The 18761-nt window shown below is 38.9% G+C and overlaps 1 protein-coding gene across 1 annotated transcript in view; it reads right to left on the minus strand.

Moving 5' to 3' along the window:
* Positions 1–284: 284 nt before the first annotated feature.
* The window catches only part of pcdh15a (protocadherin-related 15a), a 361007-nt gene continuing 342530 nt past the window's right edge, over positions 285–18761 (minus strand). The window contains exons 34-38 of the mRNA XM_067421546.1: positions 9807–9825; positions 9021–9065; positions 7160–7233; positions 4649–4760; positions 285–1735 (exon numbers count right to left, since the gene is read on the minus strand). Coding sequence (XP_067277647.1) covers positions 1154–1735; positions 4649–4760; positions 7160–7233; positions 9021–9065; positions 9807–9825 — 832 coding nt within the window. The 3' untranslated portion in view covers positions 285–1153. The remainder of the gene's footprint in view (positions 1736–4648; positions 4761–7159; positions 7234–9020; positions 9066–9806; positions 9826–18761) is intronic.

Raw genomic sequence — 18761 nt, forward strand, 5'->3', positions numbered from 1 at the left:
GCTATTTTCATGATTTATCACATTTTTTATGTGGTTCAGATACCAAAATATTTTGAGTTTCTATTAATTGAACAAATTTCCTTCATTGTATCAACTCAAATTTTTAAGTTCAATAAACACAACATTTTAAGGCAACCAGGTTACTTACTTTTTTAAGTTAAACCAACAAAAATCAACAAAAATATTTTACAGTGTATAAATGTATATAAGTATATAGGTATATGTGTGTGTGTACTGTATGTATGTATATACATACATTGTCAATCATATTTTATAACCTGCTGTGTATGTCTTTATGGAGACATTTACTGTACTGACATTCTATAGTGTGAACATTAACATGGAAAATGTCTGTGAATAGCTAATTTATTGACAAACATGTTTGATTATGTTCACAATTTTATTCATATTATTTATAATAAATCAAAGCTTCAAACTGTCTGACCATTATAAAAAAACAACACTAAAAAACAAGATAAATTAATTAACTAATATTTTTTTGGGATGAAAAGAAAAATGAAAAAATAACAGTTGAAGTTATCAAAATACATATAATGTATATATTATACTTAGGTATACATTTATAGATCTATGTAAATAATCTTTTCAAAATATTAGGGCCATTACAACCATATATATTCTCAATGTAAAAAATACATCCATTTAAAAACCTTCGAGGAATAATTGAATGTACAGCAGCCAAGTTATACTGATTTTTAGGGAATTTTCACACAACCATTGCGTGACTCATTTATAAAAAATACTCTTCAATCAAAGCTGTAATTCACACGCATTCTAAACAGTTTAAATCGGCTACATTTTCCTTCTATTGTCTGTTTATAAAATCATATCTGATAATATCTAATAATTTCAGTTATACAGTTTATACATTTTGGAAACTGATGACTTGAGGCAAAGGGATTTGTACAGAATAGCCCTGTCTTCCACAACAATTGATCAGAAAAAACTACAAGTGAAATATAGTCAACTGCATGAAAAAAATAATAATAATCACATTTCTTAGTCGGTGTCGGGTGTATGTACAACTATATAGAATAGAATAGAGATCAGCTCTTTCAAGAAAAAAACACAAAAAAAACATAGAAAAACACTAGAAAGGAAACAGTACCACCAGCATTAACAAAACTAAAAATCAGAGTTTTGTCATTGGTATGTGTAAGTTGTTCCAGGGACCCATCCAGAGCTCCTCTTCATCAGACAGTGTTTGCTCACATGGAGATTCTACCGATTCTTTAATCTCCCTGTTGTCCACTGAGGACTCCTGCTCACAGTGCCCCCTATCCGGCTCCAAAAGGGCTTTATCGATGTTGGATTTGGGCCCTATGCTGTTAATGCCCATTATACTACACTCTTTGGAGTTGAGGTTGTGATCAGTACCATAGGAATGGGCAGTGGTAGTGCCATTAATAGGTCCATTGTCTTCTGTTCCGTTTAAAGGCAAATGCTCTTCATGTGTGACACCAAGCTTATCTAGTTTTTTAAATTGTTTGCCTAATCGTGTTGGTGAGCCCATTTTTAAGTTGTTGGGGTAAGGGGGCCTCCGTGTTCGGATGATGGTACCATTTTGTGCAAGGTATACTGATCCGTTGATGTTACTGTGGCTGCTGACGTTGGGTATGCGATTGCGTTGGACATCCGGTCCACTGTCCTCTCCTGTTGAAGTTGTTTCGTGCTCTCTGTCCAACACCAGTTTGACCCTCTTTTTTTTGCCAGCCTGGAGATCAGAGAGAAGAATTACAAACACAAATCAAAGATAAACCCTCTAGATGGGAATTGTAAAGACTAAAGCCCTGTTTCCACCGAAATTACCCAGAACAATTTGTCCCAGGATTAATTTGTCATGGACTAATGTACCATGAAGATCAGTCCGGTGATGTATGACTGTGAAACTTTTCAGAGCCTACTGGATTTCGTCCTCTGCCAATAAACTTAATAAAGCCTGAACCTTGTCGTTGGTCAATCGGTCATATTTTTAAACTCAATTGTTGATTCAAATAGCAAATAACTCTGACTGCACACACCACAACAGACTTTTAGGTTGAAATAAAATGCTGCGTAAACTCAGCCAATCTACATGTTCAGTGCCCATGTCCCAATCCTGAAAGTTCCTAAACTTTGACTGTAGACCCTGGTCTAAACTTTAGACCCCGGTTCCTGTGGTCGAAACACATCGAGTACCAACTTAAAGTCCCTAGTTCTTGGGGAAAGTTCCCATGGTGGAAACACGGCTTAAGTGTATGAAATTGCAATTGTAACAAAACTGAAACTTCTGTTCACCCCTAATAGACAAGCAAACTGACATCCCTACATACGGTGTCAATATCATATCAAAGCACTCATAGGGATACAGTTTTTTTGGAAAAGGAAACATGAGAGGATTAAAAGTACAAATACATGTTATAAAGATACAGTTTAGGGGTGATGGTAATGTAAGTTCACTCAAGAGAAGGAATTTCAGAAGCACACCAGAATAAGAAACGTTAGCGGCATGCCATTTTCATGCCATGCAGTTGGAATGGTTCCAAAAACACACAGAATAAGAGAAAAGGCTGTGGAAAAAAGTTGGAATCTCTTCACTCCACGACAGAAGTCAGTTAAGTCTTACTTGGCCCCTTTTTAGAAAGCTGTGGAATCTCCTGATTCAGAATCTGCATCTGTCACTTCCGTGGCTCCTTCAGTTCCTGATTGCTGTGAGCGACTTATAGAGCCAATCTCACTGCCAGAGGTTATGGCATCCTCATCCACCTCTGTGATGGGTGAGAGGCCTCCAAATGTTTCATCTGAACTCTCTATCACGCTGTTCTCTGTGGCGTACGGTGTGCCTCCACTTCCTGCCGTTGAGGCCACACTTGACCTCCGTGACATTGATCCATCACTCATCTCACTAGCAGACTCTCGGCTCTCCTCTGCTGTTTCATCCTCCTCCTCCTCCTCTTCAGAAGCCTCTTCCTCCTCACTCTCCTCATCAATGGTGTCCTGGGATGATCGGGTAATTATGCTCTTGCGAGAGCGTCGGCTTCCTGCTGCTGATCTGGAGCTCGTAGAGCTTCTCTCACTGCCGGACACAGAAACAGCATCAGATCCAGTGTCATCCGATGGCGCTGATCCACTCACTTCTGTCTCGGATGCCTCTTCAGAACCACTTGCTGACCCTATCTCACCACTGCTCTCCTCACCAGACACTGATGCTCTTGATGACCTTACTGAAGAATGGGTTGAAGACCCCTTAGAGCTGCCACCTGATCCACTGCCACTTGGAGTGCCGCTTGCACTACCGGAAACACTTCCACTTCCTGCACTCGAATGCTCATAGGAATCCTCAGTACGGGATGATTTTCTTGATGAGCGAGTAGAAGACGGCTCTGATCCGGATCCTGACCCTGATCCCGATCCTGACCCCGATCCTGACCCTGATCCCGATCCTGACTCTTCTGTCCCTTTAGACTCCTCTTCAGATTCTTCCTCAGACTCCTTTTCTGTGGCAGAACTCTTCTCAGCACTGGACTCTTCTTCGGTTCCTGATTTTTCAGTCCCAGATCCAGATTCCTTTTCTGTTCCTGAGGTCTTTCCAGACCCTGATTCTTCCTCTGAGCCGGATTCCTCCTCTGAACCCGATCCTTTCTCGGTTTCAGATCCTTTCTCAGATGCTGACTCTGCCTCAGAATCCTTTTCGGTTCCCGACTTCTCAGTCCCAGATTTGGATTTACTCTCCGCATCAGATTCATCTGGTTCTTCTGGCTCTGATTCAGAATCAACCGTGCTCTCATTGGCATCATCTCGGTCCAGATCCACTTTCAGATAATCCTTGTCATCTGTGGAGCCTGCTACACTGCTCCTATCAGACGATTCCTCCTCTGTGCCTTTCTTTCGGCTTTCTGCCTCTGATCCACTCCCGCTGGCCTCTGGCTCACTGACACTGATGGACACTTTAGATTTCTTCTCTTCTCTCTCTGACTCGGCTGCAGACTCATCTTTCTCACTCGCAGAACCTCGACTGATGCTGCTCTGTGATTTCCTTCTCATTCGCAGCTTGTTTGCCAGATTAATGCGTTTCAAGACTTTCCCAAGACGACTCCTGGCAGTGGGCGTGTCATCAATAGAAGAGGGACCCGGCCCACCTGCCAAGCTCTCTTGACTATCAATACGACGTGCAGATGTCAGCTTGGCATAATCTTTGTCTTTCTTCCCTTTCCCAAACATCATTGGGAAGATCTTGGCCTTCTTCCATTTGGAGGTAGGTTCAATTTTCTTTCCAGTACCGATAAACTTGCTGAGATTCATGACAGATTTCAGCTTTGCAGCTTTAGATTCTTCAGATTCAGCATCTGCCTGCTCCTCACCAGGAACCTCCATTTCTTCTTGTTCAATCTCATCCTCTGGTGGGAAATCCTGGAATCCCACACGCTTTCCACGCCCACGACCTCTCCCTCGCCCACCTCGCCCTCTTCCCCGACCCTGTTGTGACATCAATTCCTTTAAAACAATCTCATTAATCACAGGTTAAGTATTAGATTATCACAAGTTACAAGTTATAGAAATAATGAAATGAAAATGATTTTCTATTGGTGATGACAAAATAACTGCACCGTATCCTTTCGGTTGTCTGTGAATGAAAGTGTAAGATTACCTCTGGTCCACCATAGTAATATCCTTCATCCTCCATGATGGCCTCTCCATACTCATCATACATGGGTGTGATCAGCCTCCTGCGGCTGCCGTAGGGTGGATATGGATCATATCTGCATAAAGGAATGGAAATTCACAACATGTGAACTTGGGGTTATTGTGTCCAGAACATTATTAAAGTTGTTGTATGTGGTTTTTCATTTAGCTAATTTCCACTATATGGAATTAGCCAATCTTATCTCCTAAACACTGCTCTCCAAAGACATCTCAACCAACCTGATGTGAGCAAAACTAAATACATTTATTTTAGTTAATTTTAATACAACTATCTTATATTGAAAAATAAATCTACCTTACATGTATTGATTTAATCAATACATTACATTAATACATTTTGCATCCTGTTTGTTACCTCAATTCAAAATAAATTAAAATTCAGAAATGTGCCTGCTTTAAAAAACAAAACAAAAAAACAGATCTCCAACAGGTTTAAAAATAGTAGTACTTTTTCAAGATAGAAAAAGGCAAAACATATGCCTCATTACACTTGCAATCAACATCAGCCCATGTGCGGCTCCACCCACGCAGGACAAACAGCCTTTGTGATCGAGGGATTAAAGGCTGAATCCCCATTAAAGATTCCTAAGCTAAATAGCCCTAGATCTTCAGCAGGCCAGGCCTTTCTGTTAGCAGGTGCCGCTTAGCCTGACAGAAGTGCAACATTTATCTTTCCCATTCTCTCCCTTGATGTCTGTGGAATCAAAGCCATCCTTCTTTCTCAAAGGCCATGACTGTAGACAAGAAACCCTTGACATCCAGGTACAATGGGATACAATTTTGAGGGATTTCGAGAGAAAATAAATCTCTTTCGGCATTGCTCATTTTATCAAATTGCTTAATATTACTGACAAATCCATTACTGGGAATTACATTAAATGTCATCCTTCAAGGACAGGGGTTTTGCAAACTGTGGGTCGCAAAGTGGGAAAAGGTGGGTCGCGCAAAATCACTTGGCTGCATGAAGCTAAATTTATGTTTCAGTGAATGACAACACACACACACACACACACACACACAGACAGACAGAGAAAGAGAGAAAGAGTTTATACTAGGGCAAGTGCAATTATATACCAGCATTGAATAGATATTGCTTTTTCGAATCACAAAAGCCTGCAATTTAATTACATAAAAAATCTGCATTGCGTATTTTATAGTGAAGCATGCGCATGCGTCTTGTAAAAACAACTTGTGTGCGTTACATAGGCAAATTCAAATGTCACAATGCCTTTTCAGGTCTGTTTATTAATCTCTGTTCAACTCAGCACTGTTGTCTTTCAGAGATATGGTCATAAGAGTGCATTCTTGTCATAGTGTGAATTTAATACCTACCAACACATAAGGAAATATGTCTGTAATAAGCATGTACTCACAGAACGAGCATGAGATATATATCTGCACTGAACACCGAAATGAGTTTAACAACACTCGCAGAAGTCACAGTTCATATCAGGACCGGAGCAAGCGTGTTTCACATTTTTATGGATCTACACTGAGGTTTCAAATGTGAATCAACACGTATTTAATCACATTGTTTACATTATTTATGATCATGAACATCATGACGTGATGGATTATTTATGTCCCCCCCCCCCCCCCACCCACCACCACCACCACATATTTCATGTAAAAATTATATTGGTGGGTCTTGAGATAGATTATACTTGTTGTGGTGGGTCCTAGAATGGACAAGTTTGGGAACTCCTGTTCTAGGAGATATAGTCCCTGATATGTAAACTTCCGTAATGCTAAGATTAATAGCTAACGCTCAGAGTACTACAGAGGCCTTAAGACCATCTGCTGCTCTTCTTGCTAGAAAATTCTAATGACTACCGAACGCAATAGAGGATGCCATTACACTTTGAAGACTCTGAACTGAGTCTTACTATAAAACATGCACCTCACGTCTTAATGAATCCACTGAGCTTAGCTAAAGACGGCTGTGTGGAGGAGAGGGTAGATTAATCTAATTAAAGCTTCCAGCATCTCATCAGAAGGGCTGACGTTAAACCATGCAGTTCAACATTTGAACATATGCAACAGCATCTGCTCTGAATGGTACAGTATGTGTCAATGCGAGAGTGTTTATACCTCTTTCTCTCTATCTTCTGTCTCCTTTTGTTTGCAGACACAAGATGTTCAATTAATGTACCCACTACAGGCATCTTAGTCTTTTAGCCTTTTAGGAGAGTCTTGTCTATTTCTGGTTGGATCTTTTTGGGCTCAGGTGTTTTGTTATCATCAATGATTATGAAAATTGGAATTGAGAAAAGGAGAAATACTGAGTGCTCAGTGCTCAAAGATGATGGGAAACCCAAGGTCACAAAGAGAAAGGGAGCTATAAGGGGCAGAAATTACATACTTCATCTTCAAGAGAGGACGAAAACACATCTGAAATACACAAATCTAGTCTGTAACAAATACACACTAGCCTTGTATATACCATGAAACTCACCCTTGATCGTAGCTATAGTAGTCTTGAGAATAGTAATCCTGCCCAGGGTCGATACCTGATTCCATGGAGAGAGCCTACAATACAAACATAAAGACCAATGTCAGACTTCATCTTCACACAGGCTACATAAATTAGTCTGGGTTTGGTGCACAGTTTACTATCTAGTCAATAACATTTCTGGGGCACAGTGTTTGTTCACTCATTGCTACAACTTAATTTCCAAATTAAGCAAATGTACATCTAGCTACACAACCGTTGCAAAGATGGAGGTAGGTAAGATTTATTTTGACGCTTTTGAAATAATTTTTTAGCATCATCACTTTAGTCTTAAGTATCACATCCTTAAGATAAAAAAAAAATGGAATTATGATTAAAATCTGGGACTATTAAAAATAGTTATTCTGCTTAATATGTTTGTACCTCCACCCCCAGGATGAATATAAAGTAAAAAAATAAATAAAAATCTTTATTTTTAAAATATAATACATTTTCAAACAATATAATTTTTTTGTGTAACTTTTAAATTTTATGCATAATTGCCAAATAAAATTAGCCTAAGCCTATTCATTTCTTTCTTTCTTTTTTTAATGGTAGTGGCAGTGTTAGTGTTAGCATTTAAAGAAGAACGGATCTTGTATCTTATAGGGAAAGTTCACCCAAAATGAAAAGCCTGTATATTCACTCATTCTTATAATTTTTAGCAAATGATGAATATTAGATGTTGGACTGATACTCACACATAGGCATGAACATGAGTGTGAATAAATGATGACAGCATTTTCATTTTGGGTGAATCAGACCCTTTGGGTAAACCCAGCCTGATCTGCCAAGATTATATTATCACCCGGCAACTCAGTCTGGAAGCCTGTACATTCATTTCTACTGCTTCTGTTATACTTTTTTTGGGAACCAGTCACAGACTGGCTTATGCTACTGGCACGCTATTGGCGGGTTTAACACAATGTCAGATAAAGAAGTGATGGGCCGTTGCCCGTCGATCACGCCTCTTGTGGTCTGATTGGCTGAAGGTCTATCCAATTGCACAGAATCATTTGAATAATGCTCGTTGATCACGCCTCTTGAGCAGTAGAAAATACAGAGCAGACTCCCCAGACCAATGTTCAATCTTAAATTGAGATTGGTCTGGTGATAGCAAGACAATAAATTTGCTTGATGTATACCCTACTGACCTCAAAATGAACATACATAAACTAATGATCTTTAATAAGAAAAATATAAAAAAACAATTGCAGTAACGATAAGCAAATCTGTCAAGGTAACACTTTATTTCAATGGTTCCCTTTAGATATTCTGTTGAACATATGTAATATTTTACCTACATTTCAACTAACTTTAATTAGAGTATTAGTTCAGTATTAGCATACTATTAAGGTCAAAATTTTCACAGAAGAATTTTCGTGTTTAAAAAACAAATGCGACCTCATGTTATGTCAATCATGTTTACACACTGCCTCAACTTTCATCTGTGATGGAAAAATTCTGATTGGGTTAAATGTTCTGCATTTTCTGGATCCGTTGCAAGCATGTGGATGGCGAATACGAAAAAACATGTACAAATTCTGGACTATAGTGTGTATTCTTGCAAGGACTGTTAGGGTTAGGGTCAATGTAACAAGTCGACATGTACTTCTAAAGTTACTTATAACTACTTATACTTATGTAGGATGTTGGGGGACCATCAAGTGTTAGCAGCAGATATTAAGCAGACAGTCTAGTAATACTCTAATGGGAGTTAGCTCACACATAGTTGCAAAGTTACTTATAGAATGTCTAAAGGGCACTATCCAAATAAAGACACAAGAAGGAAAACTAAAGGCATGCAGAAAAATAGAGATGCTACCTCAGGCCGGAGCAGAGAGGGTCTCAACAGCTGCTGCTGCTGCTGCTGGCACAGAAACAAAGAGAGCGAGGGGAGAAAAAAGATTTGACACTAAGAGAGAATACATGAGAGGCAGCACAGAATAAAAGGCAAAGAGAATAGAAAGAGAAGATGTTGCTGCATACATTTAAAATGAATGATCAGACTGAGAACATGACAGCAAAAAGATGCAGGAAAGCAGGAGCTCCTAGTGTGAAAGATAATGACGGAGATGCAGATGAGGGAAAAATTTTCCATCTTAAGAAGTAGACCAAACTTTAAGAGCTAAAGTGCTTGAAAGGTCAGAAAAGGTTGTGCTTGACAGCATGCATAGCCAGTCTATATGCATTAAACTCGGCAACTCAGACACTGACGTGACGCGTTCCTGCTGCTAAATGTGTGTGCGGGCAGAACTAAGATTAGACAAGTCTCTTCAATTTACACTTCTTAGTGGGGTGTAAATGTAAGTTTAATGGCAAAGTTTCTATCGACTCCCTTCATCTCATTGAGATTCAAGAGAAAGTCTCTCTCAAGGCACCTGAAGTGATAAGGGAACAAGGCACTCTTACCCTCGACTTATTAAAGAAAAGCCCTATAAATTAAATCAACTATAAATATATCTGGATTTTTATTCTGGGGAAAATATAAGAGGTGCTATGCAAGTCGGCATATTTATATTCATCCAGGAAACATCTAATACTAGCGGTTTGTTCAAATTTCTAGCTCTAAATATGAATGATATTAATAGTGAGAAAAAAAAAGACTTACCCCTCTGCTAACGCCACGCCTGCAGAAAGAAACAGAGGTGTTAGAAAGAATGACATGTACTTTGAAATGTGACATCTGTTGACTAGCTAAGTGATTTCAGACTTGTTTTTGTGAAGTCTGACTCACTTTTATCATACAGAAAGCATTTCGACACTCTCTTATCACTGGACCAGAATGAAAACACCGTGTTTAAATGGGAATGCATTTGAAAGATAAAAATGCACTCAGGGAAATGGCGCAGATAGTCCTGACACAAGCAGTTTCACCTACAGCGAAGACTTCACAAACACGTTAATCTGATTTTTGAAATACGTCGTTTTTTTTGATGAATAGTAAACCCACACATGCGTACACACACACACACAACCTGTATGCAGTAGCTATAAATTGCACAAACAACATTTCCAGGAAAGTTAGATTTGAGGGCACTCACAAGGGCCAAAAAGTCAGACCCACTAAGTGATTAAAACACTGTGACAAATGAGCAGCATTGTGTGTGTGTGTGTGTGTGTGTGTTTGTGTTTGTGTGTGTGTGTGTGTGTGTGTGTGTGTGTGTGTGTGTGTGTTTATGTTTGCAGTGTGAACAAAACTGTTCCTTGAAGTGAACTACTGTACATCTGCCTAAACCCCCTCTTGGGGACACCCTCAAAATTAATCATCGGGTGAAACTAAACTAAACCAAATTATAAAATAAAATAAAGTAATTGGAAATGTTCTTTTTTAAAGGGTTACTTCAGTGGTTTAGCATTAAGCTTTGTATTAGTACAAACCCGGTAGTATAATAAAATTATCGTACTTTCCCCACTCATATGAGAGAATTATGCAATTTATTTTTGGAAAAAATCCTCAGATGACGCAAATATCGTCATTTTGAGTCATCAGAGGATATTTGTGACCCGTCACAGAAACCAGGGACACAAGTCGGCAGCTCTACTTTTGAGCAAAATGAGAAAGCAGCGTTTTTTTTTTTTTTTTCAATTATGTGATTTTCGCTTTTTTGCAGAATCTGTTAGTTGAAATCACGAAGAAACTTCTCTGTGTTTGAGATGGCATTAATGGTAAATTTAAAAGTGTACATTTTGAGGTTGAAATCGCCTTGCTTTTTCTGTGTGTATTTGCATACTGGCTTTTGTTATTGCCCCGCCCTCTAAGGGATGCGTGGCTAATTATTTATGCAGCGCTCTGGCCGGCTGTAGAGATGACCTAAGCAACGTTGAAAGCGGCATCATAAGACTGGATAATACCCTAATCTACAACTGAGCGAAAATGAAGAAGAGAAAGAACGTATCAGACTGGCGTCAGACGAGTTGGACCGTAAGAAATCAGAAGCTATATCGATAGTAACATTTGACGGGGATAAAGACAGAGAAATGGGTCAAATCTTTAACTGTGGCTATAGTGTAGGGGTAAGACGCATGACATCAAGTTTTGACGCAACTCGATCAGAGGATCGAATCTGCCTTTTGCCACAATTTTCTTCTCCCTTTTCCCATCACACATCAGATCGGAAAGGCATTTATTTTCAAAAAGAATCGAGAAAATATTAGAAAAGTGGAAATTAAGCATCTAACGTGTTTATTAATACGTTTTTCTCGGTTAGAGAGTGTGGCAAAAGGCGGATTCGAACCTCTGATCGATTTGCATCAAAACTTAATAAAAATGCACCTTTTACCCCTACACTATAGCCACGGTTACGGATTTTACCCATTTCTCTATCTTTATCCCCTTCAAGCATTGAAGCTATTTCCTCATGTTTTCAACGCGTCTATGGGGGGTGTGATCTCACTCACAGCCGATCGGCTCAGACATTCATAACGGAACGGAGCGGTGCGGAGCAAAGTGAGTGTTTCAACTTTTCAAATGAATTCCTATTAAAGTTAAGCTTCCATAGGAATGATCTGAAACTGAGCCAGACTGAACACGTGCAGTAAATGTATGCTGCGGCCGTGCTTACCTCAGGTCTTCGCTCTTGTCATGAATGTAATCTGACTCCTGCTGTGTGCCATGACTTTCGTTTGGCTCACTCACATTATATTGAACAGACATGTTCAGTTTTTAATTATAGTTTATTTTCTTTAACTGAACAAAATTATTATTACTATTAAAATCAAATCAATGGTGATGGTGGTGCCGCGGTGGACAAGTGATAACCAGTAGCCGTGTCTGTGGGAGTGGCCTCGTAGGGCAGCGCAGCAAGAGCATTCTGGGAATTGTAGCCTTTCATTCACATGAGACAAAAATACATTTTCTGGCTTTTCTCAGTCTAAGGCACCACATTCAAAAACGAATTTCACATTTATACTACATAAATGACCCAGTTTAAATACACATTCATCTTCCCAGCGCTGAAGTAACCCTTTAAGTTGCCAGTCACCGCCAGTGTTTTTGATAATTTTCACAAAAATGTCATGGCCCCAAGAATATTCTGTTGTATTTGAACATGGAATATATCAGAACAGAACCTCTGCACCCCCTACCAGATAACAGACGAAACACAGAAAATCGTAAAATTTTGTCAATGTTGGGGATAGAAGCATAGTTTCATAAATGATGGAAAATTCCGTCAATGGCCGGGAAAGATTTAACAGATTTTATGAAATTCTTCCCATGAATAAAGAGCACAGAGCGGTGTCAGAGCAGAGTGTGTGCATTACCTGACCAAAGTATGAAATATCCCTGTCAAACAAACATATTTCTCACACATAATGAATGAGAGTGACAGTTGAGTGATGTGTGATGTGCGCGCGCGCTTGTGTGTGTGTGTGTGTGTGTGTGCAAAATGCACAATGTTTCCTGTGATGGGTAGGTTTAGGGGCAGGGGCAGTGTAGGGGGATAGAATGTACAGTTTGTACAGTATGAAATCCATTACGCCTATGGAAAGTCCCCATAAAACATGGAAACACGACATGTGCGTGCATGTGTGTGTGTGTGTGTGCACATGCGAGGAAAGTGATGTCTCTCCATGTCCCTCAAAAAAAAAGAAAAATACCGTTTCTCATTTCTAAGATTGCAAAGAACAAACTTGTGTTCTCAAGGAGACCATTATGCCAGACTACATTCAAAGAACAATCTAAGACTGAGATGTGCTGTGATCTTTGACACATGCACACATGAGCATACTTTATATAATAATGATATCATTATATGATTAACTGTTAAAAATGGAAATTATCTAATGCAAGTAAGATCCTTTTTTGGAGTACTCTCGTTTTTTAAATAGAGCAAGAAAGATTGATTTTATTTTGTGTGGTGGAGCACGTAATATGAAAGGAGGAAGTGAGAAAGACATGAACACCGGAGAGAAAAGAGAAAATTAGGGTTAGTGATGTCAACTGCAGACTCATCGATTGAATAATTACATTTCTTTAGACCTCACAGTCTGCGCTTTCATCCTGCTGAGCAGGTCATGTAGCAAGCCCTGATACATACACACAACATCCATTCAGCTCGCACATAACTCCTCGGAGTCAGAACACATAAATCTATAACCTTTGATCATATTTTCTGTCTATTGCATAGTTGTAGGTAGAATACGTGTAATTTCATTTCATTGATTTTTAACGGCTTGGTGCAACTGTTTGCAAACACAATGTTGGTGTGTTTCAAAGGTGCACGAACGCATCAGAACTCAAGATGAGACATGAGTAAATCAGTGTGCATTTGCTTATGGGCTGATGATGGATTTCAAACAGATTTTTTCGACATGGATGAGGGAGACGCCATCTGCAGACCCATGCAGAGATATTGTAGGAGCAGTTTGTGTGAATGGAGTGACATTGACTGTGCGCCTGATGGGGTGAATTCAGTGGGGAACGGCAGAGTGAACGTCGCCCTCCATGCGCCGCATAAACCATTAGCTGCATTGTTTAATCTCTATGTGAGTCTTGACTGCTTGAGTTTCTGAAAGGGCAAAAACATCCGCAGGACTGAACCGAGGCAGGAGAGCTATAGGAGGTCTGGCACTCTTGACAGCTTTTAAAAAGGGTTAGTGAGAGTGAAAAAACAGAGAGAGCGAGAGAGAGATACAGTGAATAAACAGTGTTGGGGGTAGTAACACATTACCAGTAATGTGAGTTAGGTATTCAGATTATTAATGCACTACTTCTAAATTTACAACAAAATATCTGAGTTACTTTTTCAAATAACAAAAGCAAGCTAATTGGTTTTGCCATTTATTGACTTATTGACAGCTCCCGTGTCCCCATGATGAGAGAAATCGAGAGTAAGTGCAAAAATGCGTTGTGAGCTGTGTAAAGATGGTTATTTTAGTTCAGTCAGGACCACTTTGAGAATGTCAATACATTTCAATCTTTGGATTTGGCGAAAGGCTTAGGCTCCAAGGTGCTCAAGCTGCCATACAGACAGCTTGAGATACATCCATGAGACACAAATCCCTCAAGCCTTAATAATAAACATATGTTACAGAAGGATATACAATGATTACATAAATAGAGTTTCTACACAAAATGCAATGCTCTATTATAAAGATGGAGGTGAAAAGTTGGAGGTGGGTGTAAATGTAGTGGTGATGTTCAATACAGAGGCTTCGAAGCTTGTATAAAAAAAAAGAAAAGAAAGAAACATCTCACAGTGAAGCATTGTACCTGAGCTTGATTCGTTTTGCCGTAACCAAGTGACCTGTGACGTCCGAACGTATTCTCATTCAAATAACGCAAACCTCTTGGTCGTTTCAAGTGTCATTCACTTATTTGATAAGAATAAATCATACAAAATTACGATTAAATATTTAAATGTTGTTTTTTGCACGTTAATTTTTTATTAATTCCCGGTTCACAGGCAATTCAAATTATCCTCTTTCATTTTGCTCCTAATGGCCAACATGAGCCTTGCCTATTTTTTTCACAAATTTATTCATACATTGTGTAAGTACAATGAAATGTGAAAAACTTATTTATATAGATTCATATTTTCTTTGCCTTATACGGCTTTCATATCACAAATTATTAGCCTGACATGGTCATGCTCAATTCTAGTCAGAATATGAGTCTGATACTGCTCCATCGGGCTGTAATTATGGGGCGTGTCTCAACCGAACAAGGAAAGACCTCAATTGGATAGAACTACACCCAATCAGAGCAACGGAGCGACCCATAACGTTAGTTACCAAATGTCAACAGAACTCAACTGCACTGTGTTGCCAAGACTGCGGTTTTGCCCGCAGGTTGTTTTCCATGTCCGTGGGTTGAAGTGACCTCAATTATGTGATGTATAGACCAGAGAAATGTGAATTTTAGCAGCCAACCTTGCCAAAGTAACACACGTTACCCCCCATTTTTTTCCCCGGAGAACCCCCCGAGAAGTTTTTGTTTTGGGCTAGTAGTTGGCGGGATTTGTTGTAAAAACTTGGCAACCCTGTCTGCAACACGCGCTGGAATAAACGACCTCTGCCGATGTTGTAAAAAAACAAAGACTTAAAGGATACATGAATAATTTCTGAGAGAAATAGTGAAGGTGAATGCATATAACATAACGAACAAGTTCTCCATTTAGGATTCAAACTCAAGTGCCTTTGATGACGTGGTTTATTAGGTTACTGTTTATTATCTGTCCATTATCGTCTAAAGTCCACCCTGACAATTTGATTGGTCTGAACAGTTTCTGTTCGGGCATAATTACTCCTCTATAGACCAAGTCCGGACTGAAGTGCCCGAGCTCAAATGTTATGGGTGGGGCTGAGTTCGGCTGGCATGCAGGCTAACAAATCATAAGAAACGGTCCAAAATGGCCGGGACGCTAAAGGGGGTCGGACACCGGACGCGGAGCTCGGCGGCGCTCGGCGGCGTGCCACGCAGCGTCTCAGGTATCGCACACCGGACGCGCACATTTTAAAAGGCTACGTTTATTATACATTTCCCCAAAATATGTTTAGACTTTATTCAAGCTGTTGAACTCAGAATGTAAAACAAATGTGTCTTGTAGCAAAGGTTGAAATCAGTATACCTTAACGATAATATACTTTTAATATAAAGCCTTGAAATGGCGCTCTGTGGCGAGGCAGGATTTAGAACAACTTCCTGAGTCGCCGCGGACAGGCGCCGAATGCCGCCACCGGTGTGCGTACACTCATTGAAAACAATGTGTTCGAATTTTAAAGACGTGGCGCGCCTCCGAGCGCCGCCGAGCTCCGCGTCCGGTGTGCGACCCCCTTAAGGCAGCTTGTTGTGGTTAGTGTGCACCACTTTGAAAAGCTTTGAGTAATGAACCTTTTTACGATACAGTTGAGGGGAAAGCCTCTGTACTTTGCAAACCTTTGGTCCTTCGCAAAGCTTCATTTTCACCATCACTATATGTAAATGTCTGCAACAGAATGAGGAGCATGCGTGTGAATGAGCTTAGATATTATAGATGATTAAAGTAGACTAAATCAGCTGAAATGTTGTTTAGCGATCAGTCTGCCTGAACTACGCTTCCATTTCCCTTTGGTCATTCAGGCTAGACTACATGTGAGCATGGATTCGCTCAATAAAAAGCAATTAAATGCTAACTCAGAATATTACAGAAACCTGCAATAATTAAATGTTAAATAGCTTATTATACTTTATTTCATCTCACTTTATTAAACAATGTCTTTGCTGTTGACCTTTGATGATCCAATTCAACCGTACTAAGCTAAAATGAATATCACATTTGTGTTTCTTTTTTCCGCTGAAGTAAGAGTGCTGAACTTTCTGAATCCTATTCTTCTGCAGTTCAGACTGGTTAGTTTGAGCTGTGCCCTTCACTGTATAGCTGTGAATAAGCATTTCTTTCAGCCTGAGGTTTATTCATTAAACTTTTGGTGTGCAAGGGCCTTTACTAAGGCCAAAGATAGTAAAAAAAAAGTTAAAAAAAATAAATAAATAAAAAAATCAATGAAATGAACACCTGCCAAGCCACAAAATGGAAGTAAAAATCCACTGTGGCGGGTAACGCTTTCAAGTCACTAGCCAATTTGGCGGGTTACTCATGTTTATTTCTCTTTGCTGGGGAAGTTTGTGTAAAACAAATCTATGCAGATTTAGCGCAAATGCTCAACTCATGAGTCGTCATGATATATTAAACAGCACATTACAGAATCTCTGCATTTCTCGCTTACTTGAACATACAGCGCACTTGCTCATGTGCAATGAAGCAATAGCGAAATTTTTTAAAAAAAAACTGAGGAGGGAATGGCAACGTTACATCAGTGACTGACTAATGTGGGCTTCTTTGTGAAACCACCATTCGTCAGTCACTGACGTAGCTTGGAGTGACTGAATGAAAGGGAATGTCTCGGTTACGTATGTAACCTTCGTTCCCTGAGGAGGGAACAAAAAGATTATGTCAGTGACTGACGAATGAGAGTTTCGCTTAGAAGTGAGTGACTGAACGCAAGGGAACATAATAATGTGCTGTGCGATGATTTTTTATTTTATTTTATTTATATAGCACTTTTCAATACAGTAGGGCTGTGGAAGGCCGGTAACTTTATTTAGTAGCCACATTGGTAGGTGAGGGAAAAAGTTCATTTTAAATACTGATAATTTTTTTCCATAAAAAGTACCGGTAACACTTTACAATAAGGTTTCATTTGTTAACATGACATTAGTTAACATGACATTATGTGTTAACTAACATGAACTAACCATGAGCAATACATTTGTTACTGCATTTGTTAATATTTGTTTATGTTACTTTATAAAAACTGCTGTCTATTGTTTTTTCATGTTACTTCATGTAACTAATGTTAACACATACAGCTGTAGATTTTAATAGGATTACTAATGTTGAAATTAACATTAACAAAGATTCCTAAATGCTATAGAATTGCAGTTCATTATTAGTTTATGTTAAAGGAACTGTATGTAAGAAATGTATTTCAATTAATCATAAAATGGCCCTGATATGTCATTAGATATTAAGAAATCATGTTTCAAATACTTATATCACGGACAACAGGAGTCTGTCCAGGATATTGTCATTTAAAAGTTGTTGTTGCAGCCCTCAACTGATGTTGATATGTTGTGTTTTGGCCTGAAGCTCCGCCCTCCACCTATCAACCAATCACGAAGTCAGTAGTGTTTCGGCATCCGGGTTGCCAGCTCTGCTCTAGTTACTACAGTCGCAGTACCAGTTTTGGCCACAATCTTACATCCACTTCCTTTAACTAATGCAGTTAACTAATGTTGACCAATGAAATCTTAATGTAAAGTATTACCAAAATACTGTAACTAAGTAATGCAATAAGTTACTTTTTTTAGGAAGTAATACAATATTGTAACACACCACATTTAAAAGTAACTTTCCCCAACGCTGAATAAATGAGAAAGATATATAAAGAACGACCTGTTTCTAACCTTCAAAATCAATTTAGTTTACCTTCTTCAGGCATGCTCCTGGTTTTACTGTGAATGATTTACCAGTGCTCATTTCTCTAAATAAAAATGTATTTTCCTAATCTTTAATCAAAATGTAATAGCTTGTTCTTCCTATAAAGTGACCTTCCTTGCATTGACATTACTAAGGCGGTGCAAGCTAATAGATAATATGATTCAATTCATTCTTATTCTTTTCTTTCTGATTAAACTAAACTGATTAAACTAAATGTGATCTTTAATTATAAGGTCCACCCTCATCAAATTTGATCACAATCTCTGTCACTCCTCTCAAGGTCACATGATCACGATAACAGCTTCTCTCACTAACATCTGCCTGCAAGGAAGCACGTCACAGTGATGCTCAGTTCAAATATTAGTTATATTAGATAAAAAAGTCCATTATTATTTCATATATTCTATTGGAAAAACATTATTCCACTTGCTCTTTTAAAAATTTGCAAATTGATGGCGTTACAAACATGTAAATTCATGCATGCTGTTTCGTGCACAAAAAACAAACAAACAAACAAAAAAAATACATGCAAAAAATATACATCATCATCATCAAAAGTTTAAGATCAGTAAGATTTTTTGATA

Source organism: Pseudorasbora parva, chromosome 17 (genome assembly GCF_024679245.1).
Source record: "Pseudorasbora parva isolate DD20220531a chromosome 17, ASM2467924v1, whole genome shotgun sequence".
Classification (NCBI taxonomy): domain Eukaryota; kingdom Metazoa; phylum Chordata; class Actinopteri; order Cypriniformes; family Gobionidae; genus Pseudorasbora; species Pseudorasbora parva.